The sequence below is a fragment of the Pempheris klunzingeri genome, chromosome 22 (assembly GCF_042242105.1).
Source record: "Pempheris klunzingeri isolate RE-2024b chromosome 22, fPemKlu1.hap1, whole genome shotgun sequence".
Classification (NCBI taxonomy): domain Eukaryota; kingdom Metazoa; phylum Chordata; class Actinopteri; order Acropomatiformes; family Pempheridae; genus Pempheris; species Pempheris klunzingeri.
The window spans coordinates 3,738,930-3,766,778 of record NC_092033.1 but is presented as its reverse complement, the minus strand read 5'-3'; the positions used below and the strand labels follow the sequence as shown (position 1 = coordinate 3,766,778).

The 27,849-nt window shown below is 42.6% G+C and overlaps 2 protein-coding genes across 5 annotated transcripts in view; both read left to right on the top strand.

The window, feature by feature from the left end:
• Positions 1-1,078: 1,078 nt before the first annotated feature.
• pyroxd1 (pyridine nucleotide-disulphide oxidoreductase domain 1) lies at positions 1,079-6,554 on the top strand. 3 transcript variants are annotated; one of them, XM_070853779.1, is made up of 13 exons: positions 1,079-1,411; positions 1,509-1,589; positions 1,856-1,975; positions 2,323-2,451; positions 2,978-3,051; positions 3,220-3,416; positions 3,534-3,631; positions 3,795-3,888; positions 3,973-4,085; positions 4,563-4,685; positions 5,426-5,563; positions 5,724-5,813; positions 6,195-6,554. In XM_070853779.1, exons 1-13 carry the CDS (start codon positions 1,334-1,336, stop codon positions 6,351-6,353), a joined length of 1,494 nt encoding a protein of 497 aa, XP_070709880.1. In that variant the 5' UTR covers positions 1,079-1,333; the 3' UTR covers positions 6,354-6,554. The 3 variants fall into 3 exon arrangements, with proteins under 3 accessions (XP_070709880.1, XP_070709879.1, XP_070709878.1); XM_070853778.1 differs by having other exon boundaries at positions 3,970-4,085; XM_070853777.1 differs by having other exon boundaries at positions 3,795-4,085.
• A 1,887-nt stretch (positions 6,555-8,441) lies between these two features.
• The window catches only part of etnk1 (ethanolamine kinase 1), a 110,909-nt gene continuing 91,501 nt past the window's right edge, over positions 8,442-27,849 (top strand). The window contains exons 1-8 of one of the 2 annotated variants that reach the window (XR_011585905.1): positions 8,442-8,639; positions 9,925-10,184; positions 10,478-10,618; positions 12,526-12,668; positions 17,762-17,845; positions 17,932-18,092; positions 18,990-19,063; positions 19,981-21,292. Coding sequence is in view for 1 of the 2 variants with exons in the window: in XM_070853930.1 (XP_070710031.1) it covers positions 8,493-8,639; positions 9,925-10,184; positions 10,478-10,618; positions 12,526-12,668; positions 17,762-17,845; positions 17,932-18,092; positions 18,990-19,063; positions 19,981-20,053 (1,083 nt within the window). In the remaining variant the exon portion in view is untranslated. Of the gene's footprint in view, positions 8,640-9,924; positions 10,185-10,477; positions 10,619-12,525; positions 12,669-17,761; positions 17,846-17,931; positions 18,093-18,989; positions 19,064-19,980; positions 22,613-27,849 lie in introns of those variants that run through there. The other variant, XM_070853930.1, reaches the window with a different exon arrangement.

The following is a 27,849-nucleotide window of genomic DNA, read 5'->3' as shown; positions in this document are numbered from 1 at the left end:
CCAAATGGGGATCGTGTCAAGATCTGTCGATTACTTCATGTAAAATCACAAATGGCGCTGTACTTCAACTGTTATCTGGTGGTGAGTTGTTTATCACTGCAGTAATAACGGCTGATGAATGTTTTGATGGAATTTTAGATCTGATTCATGACCCGGTGACCACATTAATTTCTGACATTAGAGATATATACAAGAGGATTGCCCTACCATCAATATTCAAAACAAAGAACTGAAGCCTGCCATCACTGCTTTTAGCACAGGGACTATATTACAGGCTACTGTACATACTCTAGTCATCAATAAATGCACATAAACAACCTTAAATAGAGCAACTTATTCCAGTATGTAGTCAGTGTTTGTTTATTACAGAATTATCTGTACCTGAACACTCTTACTGGACTCCTGTAGCAACAAACAAACAGACCATGTTTGTCCTCAACACTGTGTATGTAAAAACCCTTAAATTCCCTTAAAGTTGTTCAATCTTGGCCATTTGTTTCTCTGATTTTGGCTTTAATGTATAAAAAATATCCCATATTTCCAGTAATTATTGACAATCAAACAAATGCTGGTTTTATTATTACGATGATTATGAATAACAATTGGCCTTTTAATCTCTCATAGGTTTGCAGAAGTAGTTTGATCATGAAGGGAAATAACTCACTGTGATTTAACTATAAAAAGTCATTGAATTTTGCTTAATGGCCACAAACAAAAAGCTTGTATTTAATGTATTCAGGTACCATCGGACCGTATGATTGGGGTAGACGACAAAATTAAAACCACTTACATATATGATTTTATATAGATTTAGCTTTATTTGATATGCACTTCTATGACAAATGCCTAACTAGGCCTACTGTTTTTACGTTTTTACTTGGGTTAAAAGGACAAAAATAAGCATCCAGACACAAGCATACTTATGTATATATACACTATATACATAATCACCACTAAGAGATGATTATTTCCATATACATGCGCTCCTGGCTCGAAATCTAATACTTCTGCTTTATGCGTTCGCTTTGAAAACCGTCCTTGCTGCTTGCCGTAGTTAATTGTAAACACGGAAGTTACGTTACCTCAGTGCTCAGTTGTCATGTGCTAAAGAAGAATTTAGTGAGCTAGCTATCATAACTATTGTCCCAGCGTTGTTTAACACTGTTACCAATTAGTACTTGAGACGTAAATGTGTATTATTGTGTCAGTGGCGAGAGAGAAACGGAGTAAAACAACTATTTCGGCTGTTTAACTACATCCCTGTGGTGTCGGGAAATGTCAGGCAGGCGAGTGTTAGCTAGTTACTGTTAGCTTTCATAGTTTTCTGCCTGGGATGGCAGATAAAAAAGAGAAAACTTTTAGGTTTGTGATAGTTGGAGGAGGCATCGCGGGTGTGACATGCGTTGAGCAGGTGAAAATGAATTGATCCGTTACAAGTGAGGGATACACAGAATAAATGCATTGACCGAGATTCACTAGTTAACATTCATCTTAATCTTCATTGACAGCTGTCATCCCAGATGCCTTCATCTGCTGTGGCTCTGATCACAGCAGGTCCCCTTATCAAGGCAGTGACCAACTATAAACAGGTCAGGATGAGGATGAGGATGATGATGAAGATGATGAAGATGATGATGGTGTCTTGGGGCAACATTATTATACATAAACACATTAATTCAAAGGCTGACAGTGAATGCATGGATGGATGGATTTACATGGATCCACCACATTATGAAAACACCAAATATAATGTTTTTATTGTACATATTCTGGTCTGTATTAAGTATTTAATCACCTGTCAATCATTTTACTCAGTTTGCACTCACTAATTTTTCCCTTTGTTCTCCTTGGAAAGGTGTCCAAGACACTGGAAGAGTTTGATGTGGAGGAGCGAGCGTCCAGTGTTTTGGAGGAGAAATTTCCCAACTTGACTGTCATCCACTCTGCAGTTAATTCACTGAACACACACTCGCATGTAAGTAACTCATTGATTATAATGGTGTCCATTAATACAGTGATTTTATACATAATAACTAAGTTGTTTCTGAAATTGTGGCTGCTAGTAAAATGTGTATGTAACTAACAACTGTAAGTAAGTGGAGGTAAAGGAAGGCTACTATCGCCACCTTGTGGACATGTGGTCACAGCATGTAGTTTCAGTGTTAATAGGACTGTGTCATTGGATGGCAGTTTTATAACCAAAATCCAACCCCAGTTTGTGAAATAAAACACATTACATCCAGAAAGTGAGAGGAGAGAAGCTAAAGTCAAAGGTTGGTGTGAAAATGAATCCCTGTCTCCAATTCTTCTTTCTATTCTCAGTCTTTGGAAACTACAGATGGCCGCGTTTTTGGTTATGAGAAGCTTTGTATCTGCAGTGGGGCCAGACCCAAGCTCCTAACCCAGGACAACCCTCATGTTCTGGGCATCCGGGACACAGACAGCGCCCAGGTACCACCGTGTCACTGTGGATGCTGTGGGGGACACGGGGGTGTGAAATTCCTGAAGTGACTGAACTCACAAGACCTTGTAGCATGAAGCACACACAGCGCATACAGTAAATTCCACAGCACTGGGCCTTGGCTCTGTGTGCAGTAGTGCAGCCAGTAACACGCCAACAACAGCAGCTGCTACAAAGGTTTCTGAAAATTACATTTTTGGTTTTGCTACAAACAATTTGTAGTTTCTAGTAATTCATACAAACAAAAAACTAGAAAAAGGAAAGTAGCACAACACAATATGTAATGGAGAAAAAATTGTTCCAGTGAAGAGAAGGACTATATAAAACTTAAAATATGCTTTACTTTCTTTTTCATCCGTTTTTTTCTTCTCTGTCAAATATGTTATATTGTCATGCCACCATATTGTAATGTATTTGTATTTGGCCTGTATTAAAGATAAGAAAAATAACTTCTAACTCCTTAGCGAGGGGTTAAAAACATTTTGTCAAACAGTTTTCCTTGTGTTTCTGTTTCAGGAGTTTCAGAAGCGATTGTCCAAAGCAAAGAGAATCATTGTTATTGGCAATGGAGGGATTGCCCTGGAATTAGTGTAAGTTAACTGTGACCAAAGTAGTGAAACTACTCTTTGGTGCACTTCAAATGTGTGTTTTTCTGACTGAACAGCCGATATGAAACCCCCTCACATAACATCACCCCCATATTCAGAGGTTATTTACACTGTCCGTCCGTTCAGTGTTTGTGAATGTGCTCTCTGTAGGTTTGAGGTGGAGGGCTGCGAGGTGATCTGGGCTGTGAAGGACAAGGCCATAGGAAACACCTTCTTTGACGCTGGGGCGGCACAATTCCTCATCCCATCACTGGACGCTGACAGACCAGAAAGAGCTGCTCCCTGTAAGAGGACTCGCTACACCACCGAGGAGCCGGCACCTGGAGCGTCCCAGACCTTCACAGCAGGTCTTCATCTTAGGTTTATTCAAATGTTTGCTCTTACGATAGAGTATCATCTGTCCCAAGATTTGTGGATTTCTTCAATGCAAATGATTGCTTGGATTCGTGTGTGTGAATTCCTAGATAGAATCTCACGACGGCACGGTTCTGGCACTACAGAGTCGGGCAGCGCTCTCGGTCCAGACTGGCATGAAGGAATAGCTCTACGAGGAGCAGAGCAGGTGAGATACTGCGTACCAATCCTAAAGCACCGAGGTCAGCTCAGGTCATCTTTTATTTGTGTGGATATCAGCCTCTGCGAATAAATCTGTGTCTTGACCTTGTGTTATGTTACACCCTCCTGCTCCTCTCCCGGGGCTCCTCGCCCTGCTGCTGTGCGCTCAGGCATCCCGCAGAGTTTCCGTGGAATACCAGTGTGAGGTGGAAAAGATCTTCACCTCCGAGGAGCTGCTCAGTTCGTCACAGAGAGCTGAGAATGGTGAGAACTGGATTCACTGCTCGTCCTTCTACTCCAACTCTCTCCCTTTTTCCCCCCCTCAAGCTTTTTCTCTCCTCTCAGTAGGATCCTGGCCAGTTTACGTCCAGCTGACCAACGGCAAAACATTTGGCTGTGAGTTTGTCGTCAGTGCCACTGGTGTCGTGCCAAACACCGAGCCATTTCTCCATGGCAACAATGTGAGTAAAGGAGAAACAAGTTCTCTTGTGCTCCTGAGTCTTTTAATTGGGCCAACACTGAGAATCTGCATCTTCTTGTGTCTGTTCCCAGTTTTGATGTTATATAATGCCATTAAAATGACGTCTAGCTTCTGTCTTATCTGACTTATACGTTATACTATATATATATATACACGTTGCCTAGAAGATGTGCTTCCATTACACTTTGTACAAACCTGCTGCTAGCCTTTTTAGATATCCTCCTACCAGAAAGATGCATCTGTTCATTTGTGTTGCAGAAATAATCCATCTCAACACTTTGGTATTGATGCCTCTAGATGTCACTAAAGGGCAGATGAGCTTTTATGTCTAGCTTTAATTCCTCACACAGACACCTCAGTGAAATCAATGTACAATTTAGCAGCAGCGAGTTTGCGTATTACTGTGTTTTGTGAACATGAAGCAATAATCATTTATTGGTCGGTTTTCTGGGTTTAGTTCGTGCTGGCAGACGATGGTGGCCTGCAGGTAGATGACCACATGATGACATCAGAGCCAGATGTGTATGCTGCAGGAGACGTGTGCACTGCATGCTGGGAACACAGCCCCCTGTGGCAGCAGGTAAACTGACAAAAACTGACAAATCATTGCGCCAGCCGAGGTGGAAGCGCTTTGGGCCCATGTTTAGAAACCAGAGTAGATTCTGTGTGGGACATTAAATTAAATTATATCATCTTTATAAGACATCATTTCATAATATCAGTATGTCTGAATACCTACTAGAGGTGATGATGCCACCTGAAAACTACTCAGTGAATGAAAGATTCTGTGCATCAGCACTTCTTGAATATTGCCCACAATTCAGTTCAAACCAATTCTTCTTTTAAAAAGTATAACACCAATACAAATTTAAATTCATTGCTACATTTCAAAGACAAGCTTGATGTCCTTGATAGACGTTCATGAGTCTGTTTTTGAATTTACATAGTACATTAACTTACAGTTAAATGTGTGGAAACACACATTTGTGAAAATATACAATATTCCAACTTTGGCCTGTAAAAAATGTGCTGCATATATTTTGTGTGCAATCAGCACTGCTGTAATTCAAGTGTCAGTTTGAAATGAGTCGATTTTCAGATTTCAGATCCCCTGGTGTTGGCAGGAGAGCTAAAAAGTTCACTTTATGTTTCCCTGCTCCAGTGACAGATTGGTCAGGGTGACACAAGAGTCTGTTTAGATGCTGAGAAGCTAAAAACAGAGTTATATGCCTTGTGTGTGTGTGTGTGTGTGTGTGTGTGTGTGTGTGTGTGTGTGTGTGTGTGTGTGTGTGTGTGTGTGTGTTAATGTGTGTGTTACAGATGCGTTTGTGGACGCAGGCCCGTCAGATGGGCTGGTACACCGGCCGCTGCATGGCGGCACAAGTCCTGTCAGAACCCATAGAGCTGGACTTCTGCTTCGAGCTCTTCTCACACATCACCAGATTCTTCAACTACAAGGTTATTCAAATAACAACCAACATGTTAATCAGCTACTACGCAAATGATCAGCTTTCCATTCTAAGACCCTTCAAGGTCACCTCACGGTGCTGCTTGGCGTCCTCTCGGCTGATTCACACTGTGCATTTAAACCACTTCCTCTCTGCCGGTCATTCCACAGGTAGTCCTGCTGGGAAAGTTTAATGGGCAGGGGCTGGGGCCCGACCAGGAGCTGCTGGTACGCTGCACCAAAGGCCAGGAGTATGTCAAGGTGATCCTGGAGAGAGAACATGAATATACTACAATAGAAGAAGGATTTGTTATTTTCCACACAAATGATGTGCATGTAACCCTTCGTGTGAGCAGTATCAAATATTTCAAGTTGTTTGGAGGCTGTTAAACATTCTTGTAGTGCATGTGGGGAAAAAAGCCATTTGAATTAGTTGTATTTGTGTGAAAGGAAACACTGATTTTCTGTGTGTGTGATCTAATGCTGATAACAAGCCAGGAGCAAATCTGGATCAGCTGGTGTTTGGTTAAAGTTGTAGGTAGAAAGGAATAGTCTTTTCTGGTAATAGTTTAATCAGCTGCTGGTGAAATCATCACATCCAGCTGCAGCTTCATGCAGATCCCCCCTGTGCTCCTCTCCCAGGTGGTTCTCAGCAGAGGGAGGATGGTGGGAGCGGTGCTGATTGGGGACACCGACCTGGAGGAGACCTTTGAGAACCTGATCCTGAACCAGATGGATCTGACCCCGTACGGAGAGGAGCTGCTCAACCCCAATATTGATATAGAGGACTACTTCGACTGAGCACGTTAAGTGGATGAAGAAATATGAGCCTAAGGATACTCATGCCTGAAAAATGTCCAAGCTAATGGGTGTGCTGGATTTTTTATTTTTGTTTTGGTAATGAGAAACAGCTGCCTGATAAAGGAGCGATAACCTTGAGTCTCATTAATGTACTTGTAAATTTGTATTTTTGCTTTAAAATAAATTATTTTCAGAACCAAGTGCTAAAACTAAATTAGTGCTTTATTGATATGTCATACGTTAAGAAAAGGCTTCGTCACTTCTTGCACAGTTGCAGCTGGAAACCGTTGCAGGTTTAAGAAGCTGAGAAGAAAGTATGCTCAGCAGTACTTGTGGGCCAAGATTTCTTTGTTGCTATGCTGTCTTAGTGATTCTTCATCATATTTCTTCCCAAACAGCAACCACAGCTCCTCCTGTGCCTCAGCAGGCGTTATAACAATAGACATTATCAGGCTCGCACAATGCTGTCTATTGTTCTTGGATTCGTTGCTCTTGGGGATGTTGCTATTTGAAAATCCCCTGAAAGCCCACTTTTGAAAGGACAAGAAACATTAGACGTAAAGTGGAAAGAGTTATCTCCACAGGGAGACTGAAAGAAGTCAACCACTCATTTCCACTGAGGTTAGGGATTTTTTGGGTCAGTGGCTGACCAGCATGAGCTTGCCTATATTGATTTATCCACTCCCATTGGCTGATAAAGGTTGACATGGCAACCTTGTGTTTTTTACTCAATGAGCATTATGCAAAACGAGTACAGATCAGCATGTGTCAGGCAGCAATACCTGTCCTAAGTCGACTAATAGTGAGTAAGGAAATAGAGATGTGATCCTGTTCTTTCCCCTAACATACAACCGTGGAAATAAGTCACAAGTCTCCAAAAGAGACGGATGAGAGAAGGGCAATACACTTGCATAAATGGGACTGTTGTTCCCTAAAAAGCTGCTGATAAGGTCTCCCTGGCCATGGCCGACTGGGCAGCTCTCCCGAGTGTAAATGTGCAGCTGTGTGGGTGGAGAGCAGGGCATTGTTTGAAAGGTGAGTCAACACTGCCCACGGTGGCACAGGTAACACAGTGAAACAAAGATAAGACTATTTTGAATATTGACGCTGCTTGAATAGAGGGTAGATCCCATGTAATGTTTTAGACCGCATGTAACTAAGCAACAGACCAGATCTGGTATGAATTGGATGGCAGGATTTACATGGTGAAGGTGGAAATGCACCATCATTGATATAATGTATATTTTTAGAAGGGCTGAGTCTCTTCCATGAGGGGGGGGGGGTGTCTTGTCCTAAAATGGTTGCTCCACATAGGTTTTCCGAATTGCAATCCTTGCTGCAAAGACTAATGGCTTAAATAATATATATGAAATAAGAATGTTCATTATAATAAGAAGGTTCCCCTCCATAAATTAAAGTGGTGACTCCTGATTCAACAGCCTCTAGTAGAAACAGAAGTATATTTAAATATATGTACAGATACAGCTGACGTACCCAGTGTGTGTATACATGAGAGCAGGAGGGCGGATTAGCTTGAGTTCAAATGGATTTGCCCTCCCTGTGTCGCGCCGCTGGCCCTGTCTGACATTTGAAGTGCTCAGCCTTGACACAAAGCTCATTTCATTCAGGTAGATTACGGATGTGACGTCAGCAGCGTAGGGAGCTACGTTTACGACGAGGGAGCGCTTGTGTGTCTCCACCGAGGAGCGCCGCCTTGATTTTACCAATGACAGGTTATGGACACATTAAAGCCACCGTTTCTGGTTATATCTTTTGATTTCTCCTCACGTGCGTCCCACAAATGTGCGTGTTTTTGTTTACTAGTAGTGTCACGCATTAAATTAACGTTATTTTAAGCACGTTTTTACGCGAGGAGACTAGATTGAATGATTAAGCTCCTCCGGCGGCGCACGCTGATGAATCAAAAAAGCGCTCCTAGTGAGTCATTCGACTACCAGCATGCATCGGGAGCGCATTTTTTTCAAGTGGGTGGGATTTTTTGAGAGGCGTTGCCGCACACCAACTACTCAAGGATTTTATACCCGCAGTCGCCCACATTTTTAGTAGATTGCGCATTTTTGCCGCTGCGTACAGCACAGAGATCGTTGAAGAAACCGAACAATTTGAAAACGTTGAACCATGGCTAACTACATCCACGTACCCGACGAGGCTCCCGCTGTGCCCAAAATAGACGTGACAGTTGAGGAGAGCGACTACAGATCCGGTGCGCTGAAGCTGATCAAGGAGCTGAGACCGAGCTGGAAGCCGTCCGAGGTCAAAATCAAGGTGCTGTTCAATTTTATCTTTAATATTATCCGCTTAGTGGGGCATATACGTCCCACCTGCCTCATTTCTTTGTCGTAAAACTAGCTAAAAAAGGCGAAAGGCCGTGCTAGCTTACCGTGTTTCAGGAGGGAAGAAACCCCAGCTAGCTAAAACTGACGTTAATTTATTCCGTGAGCTAAAAATGACACACGAAACCCGCCATTAAAATGATGCCACACGCAGCTGAAATGCCAAGAAGTAGGTTCGTGTCACCACAAAATAGCTCCTGACGTCCACAGACAGATGGTGGGCGACACCGTAGGGACTCGTTTCCCCCTCGGCAGGCTTCATGTTTTGCAGCATCAGGTCGTGGTTCGGCAGAGGGAGTCTCTCTCTCTGCAAACCTGTTCACGACGTTACACCCGGGCTCGGTCCTCCCTGTGAATGCTAGCTAAGGTGACGAATGGTCTGAGCAGCAGGTTTTCCATAGAGGTGAAGGCTTGTCAGACATCCTGGCTACTAAAATAATCACCTTGCTGCACTGACTCAGTTGGTGGCGATGATTATCTTGTCTATTCTTGTAAACTTGTAAACGCACAGCATGACTATGGACCACTGGCATTGCATAATCTAATCCTAGAAGTGTCCTGCTAAGTCAGACTGGACTCGTGTGAAAGTGGAGCAGAGTCTCCAAACATGACATTACATGTTCAAGGAGAAACACGACGAGAACTGTGTCCTGCAGCGTTAAAATCAGGGCAGATACCCCAAAAAAAAGGTAATTATTTAGCTCTTGCAGTAGCAGACTGGGGGTGTGGCTCTGTTTGGTGAGCACAGAGAGGATGGGGGCTGGTCACATGCTCCGCCACCCTTGCTTATATTCATCAATGAGAGCAAAGTGGGAACTCAGCAAATGCCTGTCATTGCTTCCTCATGCAAAATAAAATTCCTGACAGTCCTGTCATTCCCAGTCAAGCCTTTATAGAGTGAACAATTAGGGCTGGTATGTTGGCAGCACCCCCCCCCCCCCCCCCCCCAAAAAAAAAAAAAAGTTCCCAGCCTCACAGCAGACACAGCAGCTTAAATCAAACCAGACAAGCCAGAGTTTTTTTTTTTGGTTTTTTTTTATGGCGGCATTCATTCCTCTTCTCTTTCCTGTGGTTTGCCAGAACCTGACTCCTCTCATAACTTATGTAACACTCAAAACACTGTGGGATTTCACAGTCAGTAGTGTAATGCACGGCACAAATTAGGATTTTTCCTTGATTCACCTGTTTGTCACTTTTCCCTCACTTTGTCTCTGCAGTTTTTCACAGACGGGATCACCAACAAGCTGCTGGGCTGCTACGTGGGTGCGGTCATGCAGGATGTGGTTCTGGTCCGAATTTATGGCAATAAAACAGAATTGTTGGTCGACCGGGAGAACGAGGTGAAAAGTTTCAGGGTACTACATGCACACCGCTGTGCCCCACGTCTGTACTGTACCTTCAACAATGGCCTGTGCTACGAGTTCCTGCAAGGAACTGCCTTGGAGCCGGAGCACATTCGCAGCCAACCTGTTTTTAGGTAAAAACAACGCTTTGTTTTCCAAAAAAAGAGCCTCGAGGGGTATTTGGAAGAAGCCATTTGACTGGTTTGTCACCTGTCAATGTCTTAAAGTAAGATTTAAAAATGTGTTCTGATTCTATAGTAGACAATGACTTGGACCATGTTTTGGTGTAACTAAGTTGGTTTACGTGTATCCTAAAAATAACAATCATTCCAACTGATTTGCTTCTGTAACGTAAATCTTTCTGCTTACTGCTCTAATTGAAATCTTCTCCTTGCCTTCTTCTTCTTCTTCTTCTTCTACCTTGCAGGCTCATTGCCAGGCAGCTGGCCAAGTACCATGCCATCCATGCCCACAATGGCTGGGTGCCTCAGTCGGACCTGTGGCTGAAGATGGGCAAGTACTTTGCTCTGATCCCCAAGTACTTAAAGGACCCTGAGCAGAATGCCAGGTGAGGCCATAGAGAAGATTAGCATTACTGAGATCTGCGAGGTGTGGCTGAAAGACTGTCGGACCATGTTGTCCCTTTAAATGGTTCATGACATGAATGACAGTTTGAAATCCTTCTGTTTTATTCACACGGGCCTGGCTGAGTAAAACATGTATTGAGATTGATATAATTATATTTCATTGCTAACCCTATTTTGCATTTAAGTGGACATGAAGAACAAAGTAAAAGTGAGCCCTGATAAATAGAATTGAGGAAAGTAAGCTGAAGAGTCAAAATGGGTTCTAATGACATTGTTGGACAATTTAAGGCTCTACTATATTTCTAGTACTCTCACTCATCTCCACGTGGAACTGTGACCCCTTACCTCCCTTATCAGTGAGTGACTCACGATCCAAACAACCCCACCATGTGCATTGGCACAACACTCATTATCAGTTGCACATGACTGTGGAAGTACGTTGGCTTTGCTTCATAATCTCAGCAGGTGTGACCTCACTTTACGGCTGTGGGATTTCTAAGAGATAACGCCACAGAGTAAAAGGCAGCTTCTCTCTAAACACCATGAAACCTTAAAGAGCAGCAGCAGTATATGGAAAAAGTTTCAACTATAAAAAAAAAAACAACCATTAACTAGGTTTTATCACAGACTGTCGGTTTATGCTTGCTTTCTCTGGATGGATCATTACTTATACACTCAGCACGGTCAACTTACTTTAGTCTTGAATCAGCCTTGCATAAGCTGAAGGCATTACAAATATTCTATTAACTTCAGCATTTTGATAAAACGTTACATCAGATTCCCTCCATTCAGTTTGTGCCGGCACCGACACAAAAGAGTACAGGTGCACAGCTACGCCACAGGCTAATTGAGTGGTGATTATTTCTGAACGCAAACACCCTTTGGGCACTTTGGCACCATTAAGGCCTGATTGTTTGGAACTTGCATTGGCAATAACAACCTCCTGAGTCTATGTTGGCGCCCAGAATGAATCCAAAACAAACACTGACTTTGCAGGCTGCTGATTTCCATGGAGGCCACCCAAATATTAGCATTGTAGGAGAGCCGCTGGTAAAGATCGGGACTCTCACAGTACGTCAGGAGTTTGTGTTGCCTGCAGGTAAAGAATAATCAAATAGGTGAAGCGCTTATAACCATGAGGATTCTCATTTCGTGCTGTGTTTGCTCGCTGTCTCCTGATCAATATTTTAGCATTGCACAGTTTGACAAAATATTAACTACATGAACGCCAGAGAAAAGCAATTTGCTTACTTGTGTAGGTGTCTTCTCATGTTTTAGTCCTTTTTTTTTTTTAAATAGCCTTATGGTAGTACACTGCAATGGGTAACTGTGCTAAAGCATTTTGTGCCATTAATGATGTAATACTGGAAACTAATCTAACAGACAGGAAATGTGGCTATAAATAAGTTGTAGCGACAAAATCTTCAACTCTTCTTGTGAAATATGGAACACTTGTCTTGAGCTTTTCTTAACCTTTTAATGAAGCTTATCATTGAAAGTCACAGAAATGTAACTTGTCATGCTAGTCATCACTGAGAAATGTGCTACTTGGGCATCACAATGAAGTACTACCAGTTCTGACATAAACAAGAGGCCCTGTTCCCAGATCAGATCATGTGGTTTCTTTTATTGAGATTGCACAATTATGAGTAAATCAGTTTCCATTTCCTCCCTTTTTGCCACATACGCTGAAACACTGTCTGTAAAATGTGCCCACATTATTTGTTCCCCTCTCCTCCCTTCTCATGCATCTTGTTTTCTGTCCCTATTTCACTTCGATTTCTACTTTAAGGTTCCATGTGGTAACTTTACCTCCTTTTGTAATACTACTGATTTTTCCTATATACAGCATTCACTGTCTCTGCTCTGACTCTCTGCCCCCCTCCAGGTTGAGTATGGAGGTGCCAAGCCCACGGTGCCTCAGAGAAGAGCTGGTGTGGCTCCAGCAGAGCTTGTCGGTGCTTGGCTCCCCCGTAGTTCTCTGCCACAACGACCTGCTCTGCAAAAATATCATCTATAACCAGGAGGCAGGTGAGTATAAACTGCACAAGTGAAGTCATAGACATTACTGTGTGACTGAATTGTGTTGTAGTGTGAACTGCATTGGTCCCTGCGCTCAGGTAGGATTGCATTAACTGCACTTCCTCAACGCTAGTCACCTGCTTCACTCATCTGTCAGTGTTTGCACAGGGCTGCAGGCGTAGAATTAGAACTGTCAGAACAGACGATTCTGTCATGTGGATGCTCTTGTTTTGCTCTAGATGGAATCCTCATTTGAAATGCAAACACAAATTGAAGCGGTGTGTTGTTACATAGAGACTGGATGGTGCAACAAAGTTATGTACATCTGCCTCCAATGAATTTGGTGATTATGTATGATGTTAAGTAATCATGCACACAAATCATCTGTCACAGATTTGAGTCTTGTCCAGAATTTCGATTCTCCACACTTTTTCAGTCTGTTTTTCTTGGGTGAAGCTGCTTCCAATGTGGATTTCATTTTTTCCCCTGAATTTAGTCTGATCTGTCGTTCTAATTCTGTAAAGAAATCCTAGAACGTAGAGCACTGTTATCAGCCTGAACAAACAATGCCATTACATCATACCACATACCAAGTCTCAGTTTTATTGACAGCACATGTTGCACAGCACAGCACATGTCTTTCTTTCTTTTTTTAAGGTAAACATGCCAAGCATCCGACTCAGGCAACATTACTTTCTCACTGAGCAACTTAACTCATACCGGACTGGTTATACTAGCTTGTGAAATTGCTCTAGTTTTTGTCTTTGTAGCAGAGGAGTGGTGGGGTAAACTGGTGAGACAGAATAAGCAAGTGGGGAAACAAGAAAGCACAGGGGTTTTTTATGTATGTGGGAGGTGGGGTGGGGGTGTTTTAGAGCTGTCAGGGGCGGGGCCCTTCTCACAGCTCCTTGTGTCTAGCCTTTCTCCCCTAGGAATGACAGCCGAGGCTGTGGCTGCCCTGCGCCGCCCTGCCCTGGGGAGGCAATGGAGAGAGACAAACCTCACGCACAGTCGGCTCTGAGGGCCCTCACGTAGTCTGCCCACTGCTCAGGCTAATCGGGATGAGTTCATGGCAGCAGTAGGAACTACGTACCTACCTATTACCCTCCAATGCTACTCGCCCACCAGTTGTCCCTCTGACTGTAGCTCGGCTACTTACGATGCTGGTTGTTGCACAAATGTTTTTTTTAAGGTTTGCACTTGCTGTAAGCTGCAAAGCCACTTTCCGTCACTGCTCCTTCTTCTGCAATTTCCATCTCATAGTATCGATACTGATGACTGGTCAGCCAACAGAAGTGAAAGGAAATATCTGGTGGTAATCTGTATTTTCAGATTGACAACAAACCCCATGAAGAGATCAAACCCAGCATTGAGTTGATCCGACTAACAAGTATTGTCTGTGTAGCCGAAACCCTTTTTGTATGGCGTATTCCTCCGTGCTATAAAGCTCCATTGTTGTCCAAGAACTATTAAAAAAGTACAACAATGAGCCACTCTGTTTCACTGGGTGACACGTTCAGTTACATCATGATGAACGCACTTATTTTGGGTCATTACCACGTACACCATCCTGCTGCTCAAATACTCAATAGTGTACTAAATGTGTATTCATACGCAGCTGAAAATAGTCCTCAAAGTCATGCTGACTCCTGTGCGAGGAACATTAGCTAGAACCTGCAGTGCCCAGTTGTTTAAGGAAACTACTGAGCCTTCTTTTAAAATGAAAGTATACATCTGTGAGCCTTTTCTTGTCTTGATTTGTCTTCAGAAGGAATGAATGGGTTTGAGACTGAGAGCCACAGACAGGCTGTGGATGGTTTTGGTCTTTTCATGGACTTTGTTGTCATTATCAGTAATAAGAATATAGTTTAATCAGCTTTGTTCTTTTAAAGATGAAACATGCTTCTGCAAAAAAACAGGTAAAAAAAAAAAAAGCTTTGGTTTGGCACACAGAAAAGGTTTCTGGTTAACCGTAGCTCACAGAGGAGAAGACTTGCACACCTGCAGAATCTCATTTGAATATGTGGCTCCGCATGTTAAACAAGGAGTGTTTTACTGGTGATCTCTGTTCATTTATACTCAAATGCAGCATTGCCTGAAGTGCTCATGCTAATATTACATTCATATGAAGCATAGGTCTCTTGTACAGACATGCACGACATTCTTGCATATTTGCAGACTTGCAGAATCATGTTTTAGCTTTATTAAGTACGTCTGAGGTCATTTATACTTCTGTTTGGGAGAATTGGTGTTTTTAAAAAAACAGAATTTAGTTTAAAGGAATGTTTTCTAATTCTAGTACTGCTGGTACATTTTTACAATACAAACACAACTAGACCACACCTAATGAGTGACGGCCACAATGGAATGGACACCACAACAGGGACCTAAACTCCAAGTCACAATTACTACATTTCTGACCGCACCCATTCAAGCAGTCTGAAGGACCGTTGGAGTAAACTCAGTCCACATCTCCCCCTGCACTTGCAGCCTTTTGTTGAATTTGAAAAACAGAGTAGGCATGAAAAGAAACTTAACAGCTTCTAACGCTGGTTCCTGTCACTTCAGCTCTGCTGATGTTGCCGAGCTGAAACCATGCGTCTGCCACAAGCGACAGCAGAGCCACCACTTCCTGTATCGATCAAAAACCATAACAGTGCTGCTGGAAGCTCAATTAGTTCTGCCAGATTTCCAACGACAGTATGCTACATTTGAAAGTTTAGACTAAACAAGGTCTTTATCACTTTTCTTGCCTCTCTTTTGTCTCTCAGCCTCCAACACAGGCTGCTGTAGTTTCCCTGCCTCTCTTACTTCACTCAGATGTTTGTGAAGAAGAAGAAAAAAAAACTTGCTTACATTTTCCTCTGCCCTAAAGGCCACAAAATCTGCAACTCAGCAGCCAACAGGAAACCTCTCCGAGAGCCTGTCACTTGCAGAAGCGGCAGAGGTGTCACGCTATTGGGTTCACAGCGGACCAATAGGAAGGGAGCATTGGAGGGGAGTGTTGTGAGGTTGCATGTGTGAGGGGGAGAGGGATCGGAATGGGAGCTTGGCAGCAAGGCCTGATGTTTCGACACTGTGCGTGGGAGCAAAAATGGATAAAAGACGAAATATGTCAGTGAGAGAGTGAGCATGTGTGAAAGATGTGTTTGCCCCAACCTTTTCATCTGCTGCACAGGGGGGCTATAGCCACTGCCTGGAGGTGTTGAGTTGTGTCCCGCTAGGACCTACACGCCGGCTGGTAACCCACCTCAAAGTGTCTTTCTCTGTAGTCCAGCACCACCTCAAAAACTAATGTTCCATATGATAGGACAAAGACATTAGCCAAGGCCAAAACAAACCAAGAGATTTAAGAGTAGAGACATTTAATTCAATGTGTTGTTCTTCAAAATTCAAATTTTTTTTTCCCATCAATGTCTCTGTAACAAGCGGGCTTGTAAGTAAGGGTTTGTATTTTGAGATCCACCACTTCATGACTGAATGCTTCACTCTTTCATTCTCATTGTCAATGCAGACGCCTCGAATTTTCAGTGGCCTGCAAATGTAACCATACAGCAACTCATTCTTTGACCGTTCCTCTCCGTCATCTAAGATCAGCTTTAGTTACAAGCAGATGCTCGTCTCTGATCCTCGGCCTTATTTCACAGGCACTTTTAAAGGTCCCATATTTTGCTCATTTCCAAATTCATGCTCGTATAGAACAGGTTTGTTCTGTTTTAGAGCAGCAGAAGAACCTGCGTGCTTTGCTCTCTCCTTCGACATCTTCGTGTTACCGGAGGCTGTTAGTGTTAGTGAGGAAGAAAAGGTGGCGGACAGTGAGTTGGATTGAGGGTTATTTCCGGTGGGCGGGGACAGTCGGCCTGCTGAAGGGCAGGAGGAGGTCACATGATTAACAGATCCCCATATGACATCATAGAGGAAGTCAAATCTCAACTGCGTTTTTTCCCACATTTACTGAAAGATGGAGCAGCTTCTCACAGCTCGGCACATCAGGGACACATACATGTTGAGAAGACAATAAAAAGTACATTTTGCATAATATGGGACCTTTTTAAAGAAACTATTTGAGATGTAGATGCAGAGAATGAATTTTACAAACTTCTGCGTTACAAGCCCATAGTCTTGAACTCTGTGTTGATCTCAAGACAATAAAAACATTTTAAAACTGGCCTGCCTAGAGGATTTAGTGTGTATCTATGAGGTAGTTGGCTTCCAGCTGAGAGTGTGTGTATCAAACAGTGTGTTGCTGTACATTTGCTTTGGCAGCTCACTGTACTTTTCTACAGACCACCTTAGTGTCTCTTTGTATTCACCATCTTCCTGCCTTTGTCCCTCTGCTTTCTTTGCCCCCCTCCTTTCCCCATCTCTTCCAAACATAACTTTGACTCAGCCATTTTTTCCTTTCATTCTGAGCATGTACCTAAAACAAACATTCTCTGAAAAGCTAGATATGCCCCCTTTTTCCTCGAGGTATTTGTACATGTTCCATGTGTTGCATCAGGGTTTGCACGTTTTCATGTCGGCTAATGTCTAGTGGGAAAAAAAGCTGATAATGACCTTGCTGGTCCATCTAACCTGTTTACTAACATCACTGGAGATTGATGCCTCAACCTCCACGGAGATGCACTTAGCTATGTGTCCTCTTTAGGGTCGCTTCCTTTTATAGTTAGGTATTCCTAATTTGAATGGCAAAGACAATAGAAAAGAACAAAATCTCTCACACTTACTTGACAACTTTTATTCTGTATATACATTGATCTTAATAGCATGATTGTATTTGTCCTGAATAACATTATAGTGCATGTGTAGGAAGAGTAGCTGTTGAGTCTTAATGCGTCTCTCTTATTTCCCCTTATCTCATCTTCTGTGCTGAAGTCTCTCCAGTCTACTGTCCTCAAAATACAAGCTCTTACTACTTGCCCCACAATCGGCTAACTAGCCAGCCAGTCCAGTCAGACAGACAAGACAGACAGTCAGACAGACAGACAGTTACAGTATGAAATGAAAAGCCTTGACAGTCTGAATAGTCAAAGGGAAAACAACATAATCATTTTTTAACGCTTCACATGTCTCTGTCTAAACAATGCTGCTTCTCCTTCCAGGAAATGTAAAGTTCATTGACTACGAGTATGCTGGGTACAATTACCAAGCCTACGACATTGGGAACCATTTCAATGAGTTTGCTGGTGAGTATATAAACTTAGAAGATGTACACGTATGAAAGGTCCACTGAAACTCAAGTGCTGTAACTCGTGTGTTCTGTGTGCCGCAGGCCTGAATGAGGTGGATTATAGCCACTACCCAGATCGGGCCTTTCAGCTGCAGTGGCTCCGCTCCTACCTGGAGGCCTATAAGGAGCACAAAGGCCAGAGCAGTGAAGTGACGGACAGAGAGGTGGAGATTCTTTATGTCCAAGTCAACCGGTTCGCCTTGGTGAGCATCAAACTAATGAACCACGTCATGTAGATAATGGAGTAGCTTGTCTTTACGGTCATGTCTGAAGTTTTAAAGATTAAGATAATGCTTGTTTCTGATTGGTAGATAGTAGAAGTGTGTAGGAGTACGTATAGGCTTATATTCCAAATATGGCTGCATGATTCAGGGTAAAAGGATTGCCCCGGTTATTATTAATAATCTTATCATCAGTTATCAGGTGCCCGAGTTTAGTTGATAATTAATTTATAGGTTAGCCTTGATGTACACTGTATAATCAAGGGCAAGTGTTGTTCAGTTGTTTCTCCATTAGTCATTCCTTCTCTGTAACTGCTGTACCTTAACCTTTCCCAACAACAGCCAAAAGTAAAGAATTGAAAGTGACTGCTTGTAGAGCTCGGTAGGTGTCCTGAGGGTTGTTCTGAGTGGATTTTCCAACCCTGTTGCCAGGTGTTGGGTCAGTAAACATGGATTATAGTGTGATGTGGGTTAAACAGAGTGCAGAGTGATGTGGGCTATAAACCTGCGCTACCTGCTCTGAATATGGCCGAGAGATGTTTGTGAGGTGCTTGCTGGTGCGGCCACCATATGGGAGGCGCTCTTAATGACAACTTGTAACCCACGTGTGGCCCGGCGCTCTCCCCCTCTCCCCCTCTCCCCCGAGCAAGATCCTGTCTTGTTTACTGTCAAGAGGAGAAGAGAGCAGTGTGGAGGATGGGCGAGTGAGGCAATTGTATTTCTGTGTCAGCTATTTGTTGGTGTTGCCATAGGGCTTCTGTTGGCTCTGGACATGCTTGAGTGAGTTGTGTTGGATAATTACAAACGACATTTACTGTTAGACAGCGAGCACATGCTAATCCTTTGTGTCTGTGTGTTGTTGTCTTTCTCTGTGTCCAGGCATCTCATTTCTTCTGGGGTCTTTGGGCTCTGATTCAGGCCAAGTTCTCCACCATCGACTTTGACTTCTTGGGGTATGTCCGTTTTGAAATGTACCATTAAAGGATAGCTCCAGTGTTTTTACACCTGGGTCCTATTTTTACATATTGTGAAATGAGTGGGCGGTACAAGAACTTTTGGAATCGGTCCAGTAGATTGCCTCAGTGGTGCCAAGAGAGGCTGGTAAGCAGGCTGTAATGGCAACAATATAATACTTGATAAAATAAAATATTAATAATAAAAGTACATCCACTAAAAGAGCTTATTTTTGTCACAGACAGCCTCAGATTGTTATTGATGTGTAACGGGTCTCTACAGAGATAAACCTAACCCACCAGACTCCATTGACAAAAACAGTAATTTTACTTTGCAGAACACGGGAGTCTCTCGTCTACTTGCTGCCTTGATCGGTTAGTTAGTTTGTGTTTGGTTGTGGATCCAAAGTAAAACACACCAACTGATCAAGACACTGATGGACCAGCATCTCCTGTGTTTGTCAGTGCAGTCTGGTGACTTTGGCCCAAATGATGTAACAACTGTTTCAACAAGTTGGTTTTTCCAGGTCTGTCTCATCAGTTCTTTGTGTTCTTTGTCAGTCTCTGTGAATAACAGTCTGAGCCTGTCAGTGGCAAAAACAAGCGCTTGTAGTGGACGAACTTCGACCTGACACAAAGGATTCCAATTACTGACTAATTCAAAACGTTTTCGTCATGAAATAGGGCGCAGATGTAAAAATAAGGGCGTTACCCTTTCAGGACAATTTGTCATGAGTTATTTTATCTTGCTCCACCCAACAGATTTTAGTTATTTAATCGTACGTTTGAGAACTTCCTGACTACATGTATTTGCACAGAGCATTTTAACAGTCTGATATTGTAGCACTTGTGTCCATCTAACATGTCACGTATGTTTTTATCTTATCGCTCTCCTCTCGGTGCGTCTCTCCTCTCAGATATGCAGTCCTGCGCTTCAACCAGTACTTCAAGATGAAACCGGAGGCGGCCACGCTGAACCTACCTGAATAAGAGCCTCCGTTCCTCTCTTCCTCCCGCTCTTCCTCCCTTCCAACCTGCTCCGCGCCGCACACGATGACCGCAGAGCGCCCTCTTGGGGTGTATGTAGGGAAGAGCCAGACTGAGTCTGTCCTGTTCAGTGCCTACAGGTCCCCCTCTACATGTCCTTATCTTTATAGATCGACTGGACCATTTATCCATCACCTGCTGTCACACTTTTGTTAACCAGGAGGTAGCCCAAATCATCTGTACTGTGGGCGTGTGTGAAGTAGACTGATGACCTGCTTTAATGTGAATCCCACGCGGCTAAATTCATTGTCATTTCAGTAATATCCATGAGGATATTTACATATCTTATTTGTGAAAAGCTTTTTTAGCTCAAACCACCTAAATGAGTGACAGGTGGTCCAAACACTAATCTGATTGCCTGGGGACACCTTCCTCCTATGCACATTCATGGGGAAAACCCTCAAGTGTTAGCCCCAGCTAACGACCAAATTTATACATGAAAAGCAATGAAAGCAATACAAAGCCTGCTTTGTTTGCTGAAGCACCAAGATGCGAAGGAAAAAACCCGAAATGCCAACATGCAAAGGCCAGTGCTGTCCTCCAATCTCGTGATATGAGTCACACCATGCCAAAAAAAAAACCTTGTGGCCTGCCTTGTGACTCTCTTGTTTTCACCCTTATTTTTCCCAGCATTCTGTGCATAGGTGTTGGGTCATTGTTGCCGTGTAGTTTGGTGAGGGCTTGTGTGTTTTGGCGTTCTAGACTGAAGGTAGAAACAAGGAGTTGTAGGAGAGCAGCTTGTGTTTACATCAAAACTTCTCCCTTTAGTTGTGCTGATTTTCACTGTAAAGTTTAGTGTTTTCACACTTTGTTTTTCATCTAAACCTTAATTAGGGGACAAGCTTGCATCTCGCTGTAATTTGAGCATTCCATGATCATAATACTAGACAGGAAATCTGGTTGTAGTTCACATGGTTAGTCAGCATCGTTGGGGACTTTCTTTTTTTGCAAGACATGCTGTACAAAATGAGACCAAACCATTATATTGTCTGCTCCATGTCAGGGACAGTTTGGGAATCATCTTCAATATTACAAACCACTGCTGTTCAGTCCTGATGAACTGAAGGCTGACCATTTTAAACGCCTGTAGACCAGTTTTCATTCACCTGTGTTGTTAAAATAAGTGTGATATGGCCTTTGTTACTGTCGGATTAGTCGTTTTAAGCGTTGAAATGAACGTCTGTAGAAAAGTGGAATTGTGGGGATTAAGAAAGTGGAGCTGGTCGTCTCAACTTGGCTAAACTGGACACATCTGTGTTTTGTTAAAAACAAAATATAATGAAAGTCAGCTGCTAGTGGGACCCGAGGGGCAAGAGCGCCATCTTGTGGAGAAAGGAAAAACAAAGGCTGCTGTCAGTACTTGTTCTTTATTCACGTTTGACCTTCATGTTAAATGTTTTTAAAATGAGCTTTTAGAGGCCCCCTCTTTAAGAACTGAAACAAGTTCATGTAACAAGCCTACACCAAAGTGCTGACACTTGTTTTTCTGCTTGTACATAATGCACTCTATCATTTTCCATGTAGCACAAAGAGAAGTACTTTTTTTTTTTTTTTTTTAATAGTGCTTCTATTTAAATAGAGGTGTTAAAGCGAGACCTCCACTTTGAGAGTGTGTGTGGATGTTTGCTGATGCAGCGACAGATCATTCTTGGGCAAATATGACACATTTAAAGAAGAATTATAAGAAGGATTTTATGCTGTAAGTAAAATGTGGTGAAACAAGTTTTCTTGTTTACTCCACAAATGTCATGTTTGCTCAGGTGGTCTCTGCCGTGACACGTTTGCAAAGCTCTGTGAAGAGACTGGATTGTCCACTCATGTGAACACTACCGCAGTAGTAGCTAAAGGAGCAGACCGTGAAGTGTTAGTCTGCCTGTGAAAGCTTGTTTTGTACATACACTTTTGAAGTATAGGCCTACTACTTCACTCATGTCTTAAATTCAGTCTTTCGTGCCGGTGACGTGGAAGGGTTAAGAAGTAGTCTGAGCTGGGGCCTAATATGAAATATGAATTTAAAACGTATGTACGCTGGCTTTTAACGTGAAAATCTTCCTTTAAAAAAAAAAGTATATATCATGGTAAACACTGTCAGACCACGTTTACACTTAACTGTCAAATTCAGCTTCCACAGAAATCATCATTTTCTTAATATACTGCTGAGATATTTCCTTCCATCTGAATCGAATGAATGCATTTTCACTGTACATCTCACACAGGTGACTGCTAATAATGAGCCGTCATCTACATTGTAATTAACATTGTAAAAAGTCTGTCCTTGAATCTCTCTGGCCACTTTAGCATATGTTTATATGTACAGTAAACAAATGTAATAATATCTTTGCTTGTTCTCAAATGTGAATGACTGTACATAGAGGGAGTTCTTTTATTTTATTTTTTTTTTGTTTTCTAAAAGTTGCATTAAGTGAATAGTTGCCTGGGGTAAGAGGTGAAATTAAGACATTTTCAATACTGTAAACAAAAAATAAAGTCTATTTACCCTTATGTATCTGTGTCCTGCTTTCATCTTTTGTCCCTAATATATGAATGATATGAAAACATGCTGATTTGTTTTTCTGCATGAATAATTGTTTTAAAAAAGACCATTTGTTTAAGGTATTACACATGACCTGATAATCCAATCTGAGTGTCAACCCCACCGACACGCTTAAACAATGCCTGACAGTGACAGGGGACCACCTTGTGGGTGATGGACAGACACAAAGCAGCTGCAGTTGCTGATCAGACTACACTTGTGCTGGTTCCAGCAGCTCCTTAGCTTAGCTTAGCACAAAGACTGGAAACAGGGGGAAACAGCTAGCCTGGCTCTATCTAAAGCTGCAGTGACTTCCTGTAGGCTCCACTGGTTTCTTAGAAAGTTGATGGTAATGATAGTGGGTCTGATTGACAGGCTCTTTTCATTTTGTCTGACTGCTCAGCTGTTCCTTAGAGGATATCTGGCCTGAATGGTGTCAAACTACCAGCAGTACAGTAGTGAAATTCTGTATCACATTGTGCGTGGATTCAGCTACCTGTCCTGTTTCCTTAAACAAACTAGCTGCACTTTGTCTATTCTGGTGCTTAAAAACCAAGATGGCGAGGGCCATGAAAACAATATGGCGACGCCTGTACAGCGGGACTCAAGGCCTCAAAGTGGCGGTCCACAAACCAAGCCCCGAGTCCAGATAAAAATTCATACTTGAAATGTAAATACGAAGCTGGAATGATGCAGGCGGCACACAAACAGAGGCAGCGCTACGGAAACGAGTCAAGCTTGGCTTCCCCTATACCCGATCTTGCACGCCGAGTGAATCTGACAGCGGGGGGAACACCCTGCAGAAACTCGGCGGCTCAACTCGAGGCCTCTGTTTGTCGAGGGACACCCGCTGCATCATCCCATCTAAGGGAGCGGGTCGACTCCAACTCAGTGGGTTTGATCTTTTCAAGGTCTATATCCAAACTTCCGTAAGACAACTGGTGACATCATTTGTGACATCATGTGTGAGGTCACCATTCCAACCAACTGTGAGGTCACTATTCCAACTGTCATTAGAATCAGAATTAGAATCAGAATCAGAGTCAGAATTCCGTTAATAATCCCCAGGAGGAAATTGCTTTTTGTTCCACACAGCTCCAAAAGAATAAGAATAAACTTCAAACACACAAAAAAAAAATCACCTGTGAAGTAACAGAAGAGGCTAAAGCCTTAACACAACAAAAGACTAGGGCTCTACTGGAAATGACCTACTAGACTGGCAGTTTGTATTGAATAGGACAAAACGTGGTTTTTCTCATACAGTTTGCAAACAAAAGCAAAATCTGCAGCTTGCATGGGACCAGTCTACTTCACCTACTGTGTCCCACAATGCAAGGCGCTTACCGTTGCATGAACAGAGACGTTTCAGAAAGCCATGTAAGGTTTGACTTATTTCTCCTGAGCAGTCCACCTAAAGCTGTTAGTGAGGGAATTTCAGGCCAGAAATATGCTACCCAGCTGCTGGACATTCACTTCTGTTAGATTTACAAGGACAATTTAAGTGCTTGTTCCCACTGCGTCCAACATCACCAGGACTCCCCTGCCCTCTCTGCAGAGCATCTACAGACACAGAGTCCACCGGAGGGCTGCCTCCATCATCAAGGACCCCACCCACCCCCAACACAAACTGTTCACTCTCCTCCCCTCAGGCCGGAGGTACAGGAGTGTGAAATGCAGGACGTCCAGACTCAGGAACTCCTTCTTTCCCTCCTCCATCAGGCTCCTTAACAGCCAATAGGAGTCACAACTACCTCTAATCTGCACATTGACTGTACTTTATGTTAAGTTGCACATTTTGTAAATATATTTATATGTCAAGCAATAGCAGTTTATTTAGCAATAGTAGTTTATATCTATATGTTTTTATATTTTATTCTATCCTCTTCTTTTTTTACTCTTTGGCATTCAGTGTGGATGGCAAAGTAAGATTTTCATTGTGCAGGGAAACCTGTTTCTGCACTGTACACTTGACAATAAACGCTTTGAATCTTTGAATCTTTGGTCGACCTGCTTTCTTGGCCGCTAGCCTGTTAGCTTACCAGTGGAATTTCCCATAGAGGTTAGAGAGTTAGGGAACATTAGCTCCCAGTTTACTGCATACAGCCGGTGGCTGCACTGAACGTACGATGTGGAAGTTACACTGGAATTTGTCATTTTTTAATCTTCCAGATTTCACAAAACTGGAGTGACAATTGTGATGGAAGTTTCTGGAGCTTCAGAGCTCAGACTTCTCCCCTGTAGTTTGGGATCATTGAAAAGTCACTAAAGTTCATTAATATATGAATGATGTGAAAACATGCTGATTTGTTTTTCTGCATGAATAATTGTTTTAAAAAAGACCATTTGTTTAAGGTATTACACATGACCTGATAATCCAATCTGAGTGTCAACCCCACCGACACGCTTAACCTTCCTCTTGTGTTAGTTTCCTGTTACCATCTCTTATGTTAGCGGGTCGGTTTTGACCCGTGTCTTAAATCAGCTGTAAAATACACTAAAAACAATTATTTATCATCCAATTTGTTTCTCATCTCTTGGTTACCTTGTTAGGCTTCCTTATCCATGAAAATATTGGTTTTAATATTTTTGGTGTGGGCCCCTGGGCCTTTTCTTGTCAGTATACCCCTCGATTTCAATTAAAAGAAAATGTAAAATGAACCTCAGGAGAATCATATAAATAATTAAAAGGTTGTTATGTCACCTGACTATTACTGAGGGGATTTAGAACACATCTCTTAAATAATTTAGTTTTTTTTTTTTTTTTTCATTTTAATATTATTGGCTATAGTAACATCTATGGTGTTACGGGTCAATTTCGACCCACATATATATTTACTTCAAGAAAAAGGCAAAAAAGTAAACATTTTTTCAGCAATAAAACTTTAGTACAAAGACAAAATGAAAAGCAGAACAAATATATAACATAAATATAAAAAATATAGATTTGCAAGGTCAAACAAACAACCCTGCAGTCCAGTAGTCATATCGAGGACCACACGTTTTCCTTGGTTTTTCTCAGGGATGCCACTCACAGCTTTGCCTGTGTAAATCTGTATATTCCAGGCATAGCTGGTTTTTTGCATCACAGGCTGCCCAGACTTTTATGCCGTACTTCCCTGGCTTACTGGGTATGTACTGCCGGAAGGGGCATTTTCCTTGGAAAGGGACAAGACGTTCATCCACTTTCACCTCATCAATGTCGTTACACATGCTGCCATAGACTGTTTTTCCTTCAATGTTTGTCATAGTAATGATGACTCTTTTTAGTGACAATGGCATAAATAGCTCAAAACATGTCTTGAAGTCACTGACACTAGTCACAGCAAACCTTGTGATTCCAGGGGTCACTTTGATGACATTTGCAGCAGCTGCCCTGCCATGTACATCAGGAGGTACTGAGCTCCAACAGATCTTATCATTTTTGGACTTGAATCTTTCAGCTGGAGCAGCTTCAGCACTGGTGACCTCCTCATCAGACTCATCAGATGTGTCTGTGTCTTCTGGATGATCCTCCATATTGTCTTCCTCCTCAGAAAACTGCTCATCAGAATCACTATGCTGCTGTGTCCTCTCCCTCATTTTCACCAAAAATATTATCCAGAACTTGGCTCACTGAAAATCTTCTTCTCACCAACTCTGCAAGTCACTAACTCTATACTGAATTGACCTCACATATCTGGACATGCTGGTTTTTGTTTGTTTTGTTTTTGTGCAGGTATACTGGAAAACAAGGCAAAATGAGAATCCCCTAAAGCTCACATGATTGGGAGAGGAGCTGGCTGTCAGTGTGTTGGCTAACAGTGAACTTATGATTTCAGTTTTGGCTCTAATTATTGCTTTATAATCTTATTTTTATAACTGGGTTGAAACCGACCCTAACAACACAAAGGTCATAATTTTAACTAGAGCATTTTATAATTTAGTGAAAACAATTTTTTTTTGTTTTATTTTGTTGAAATAGAGGTTCCTGACAAAGTCATAAAGCCTTGATGCAATAAACAAATGTATGTGTTTTTTTATCCATTTAAAACCTAAAACGGGTCGGTACCGACCCTAACACAAGAGGAAGGTTAAACAATGCCTGACAGTGACAGGGGACCACCTTGTGGGTGATGGACAGACACAAAGCAGCTGCAGTTGCTGATCAGACTACACTTGTGCTGGTTCCAGCAGCTCCTTAGCTTAGCTTAGCACAAAGACTGGAAACAGGGGGAAACAGCTAGCCTGGCTCTATCTAAAGCTGCAGTGACTTCCTGTAGGCTCCACTGGTTTCTTAGAAAGTTGATGGTAATGATAGTGGGTCTGATTGACAGGCTCTTTTCATTTTGTCTGACTGCTCAGCTGTTCCTTAGAGGATATCTGGCCTGAATGGCGTCAAACTAGCAGCAGTACAGTAGTGAAATTCTGGATCACATTGTGCGTGGATTCAGCTGCCTGTCCTGTTTCCTTAAACAAACTAGCTGCACTTTGTCTATTCTGGTGCTTAAAAACCAAGATGGCGAGGGCCATGAAAACAATATGGCGACGCCTGTACAGCAGGACTCAAGGCCTCAAAGTGGCGGTCCACAAACCAAGCCCCGAGTCCAGATAAAAATTCATATTTGAAATGTAAATACGAAGCTGGAATGATGCAGGCGGCACACAAACAGAGGCAGCGCTACGGAAACGAGTCAAGCTTGGCTTCCCCTATACCCGATCTTGCACGCCGAGTGAATCTGACAGCGGGGGGAACACCCTGCAGAAACTCGGCGGCTCAACTCGAGGCCTCTGTTTGTCGAGGGACACCCGCTGCATCATCCCATCTAAGGGAGCGGGTCGACTCCAACTCAGTGGGTTTGATCTTTTCAAGGTCTATATACAAACTTCCGTATGACAACTGGTGACATCATTTGTGACATCATGTGTGAGGTCACCATTCCAACCAACTGTGAGGTCACTATTCCAACTGTCATTAGAATCAGAATTAGAATCAGAATTATAATTAGAATTCCGTTAATAATCCTCAGGGGGAAATTGCTTTTTGTTCCACACAGCTCCAAAAGAATAAGAATAAACTTCAAACACACAAAGAAAAAATCACCTGTGAAGTGACAGAAGAGGCTAAAGCCTTAACACAACAAAAGACTAGGGCTGGACTGGAAATGACCTACTAGACTGGCAGTTTGTATTGAATAGGACAAAACGTGGTTTGTCTTATACAGTTTGC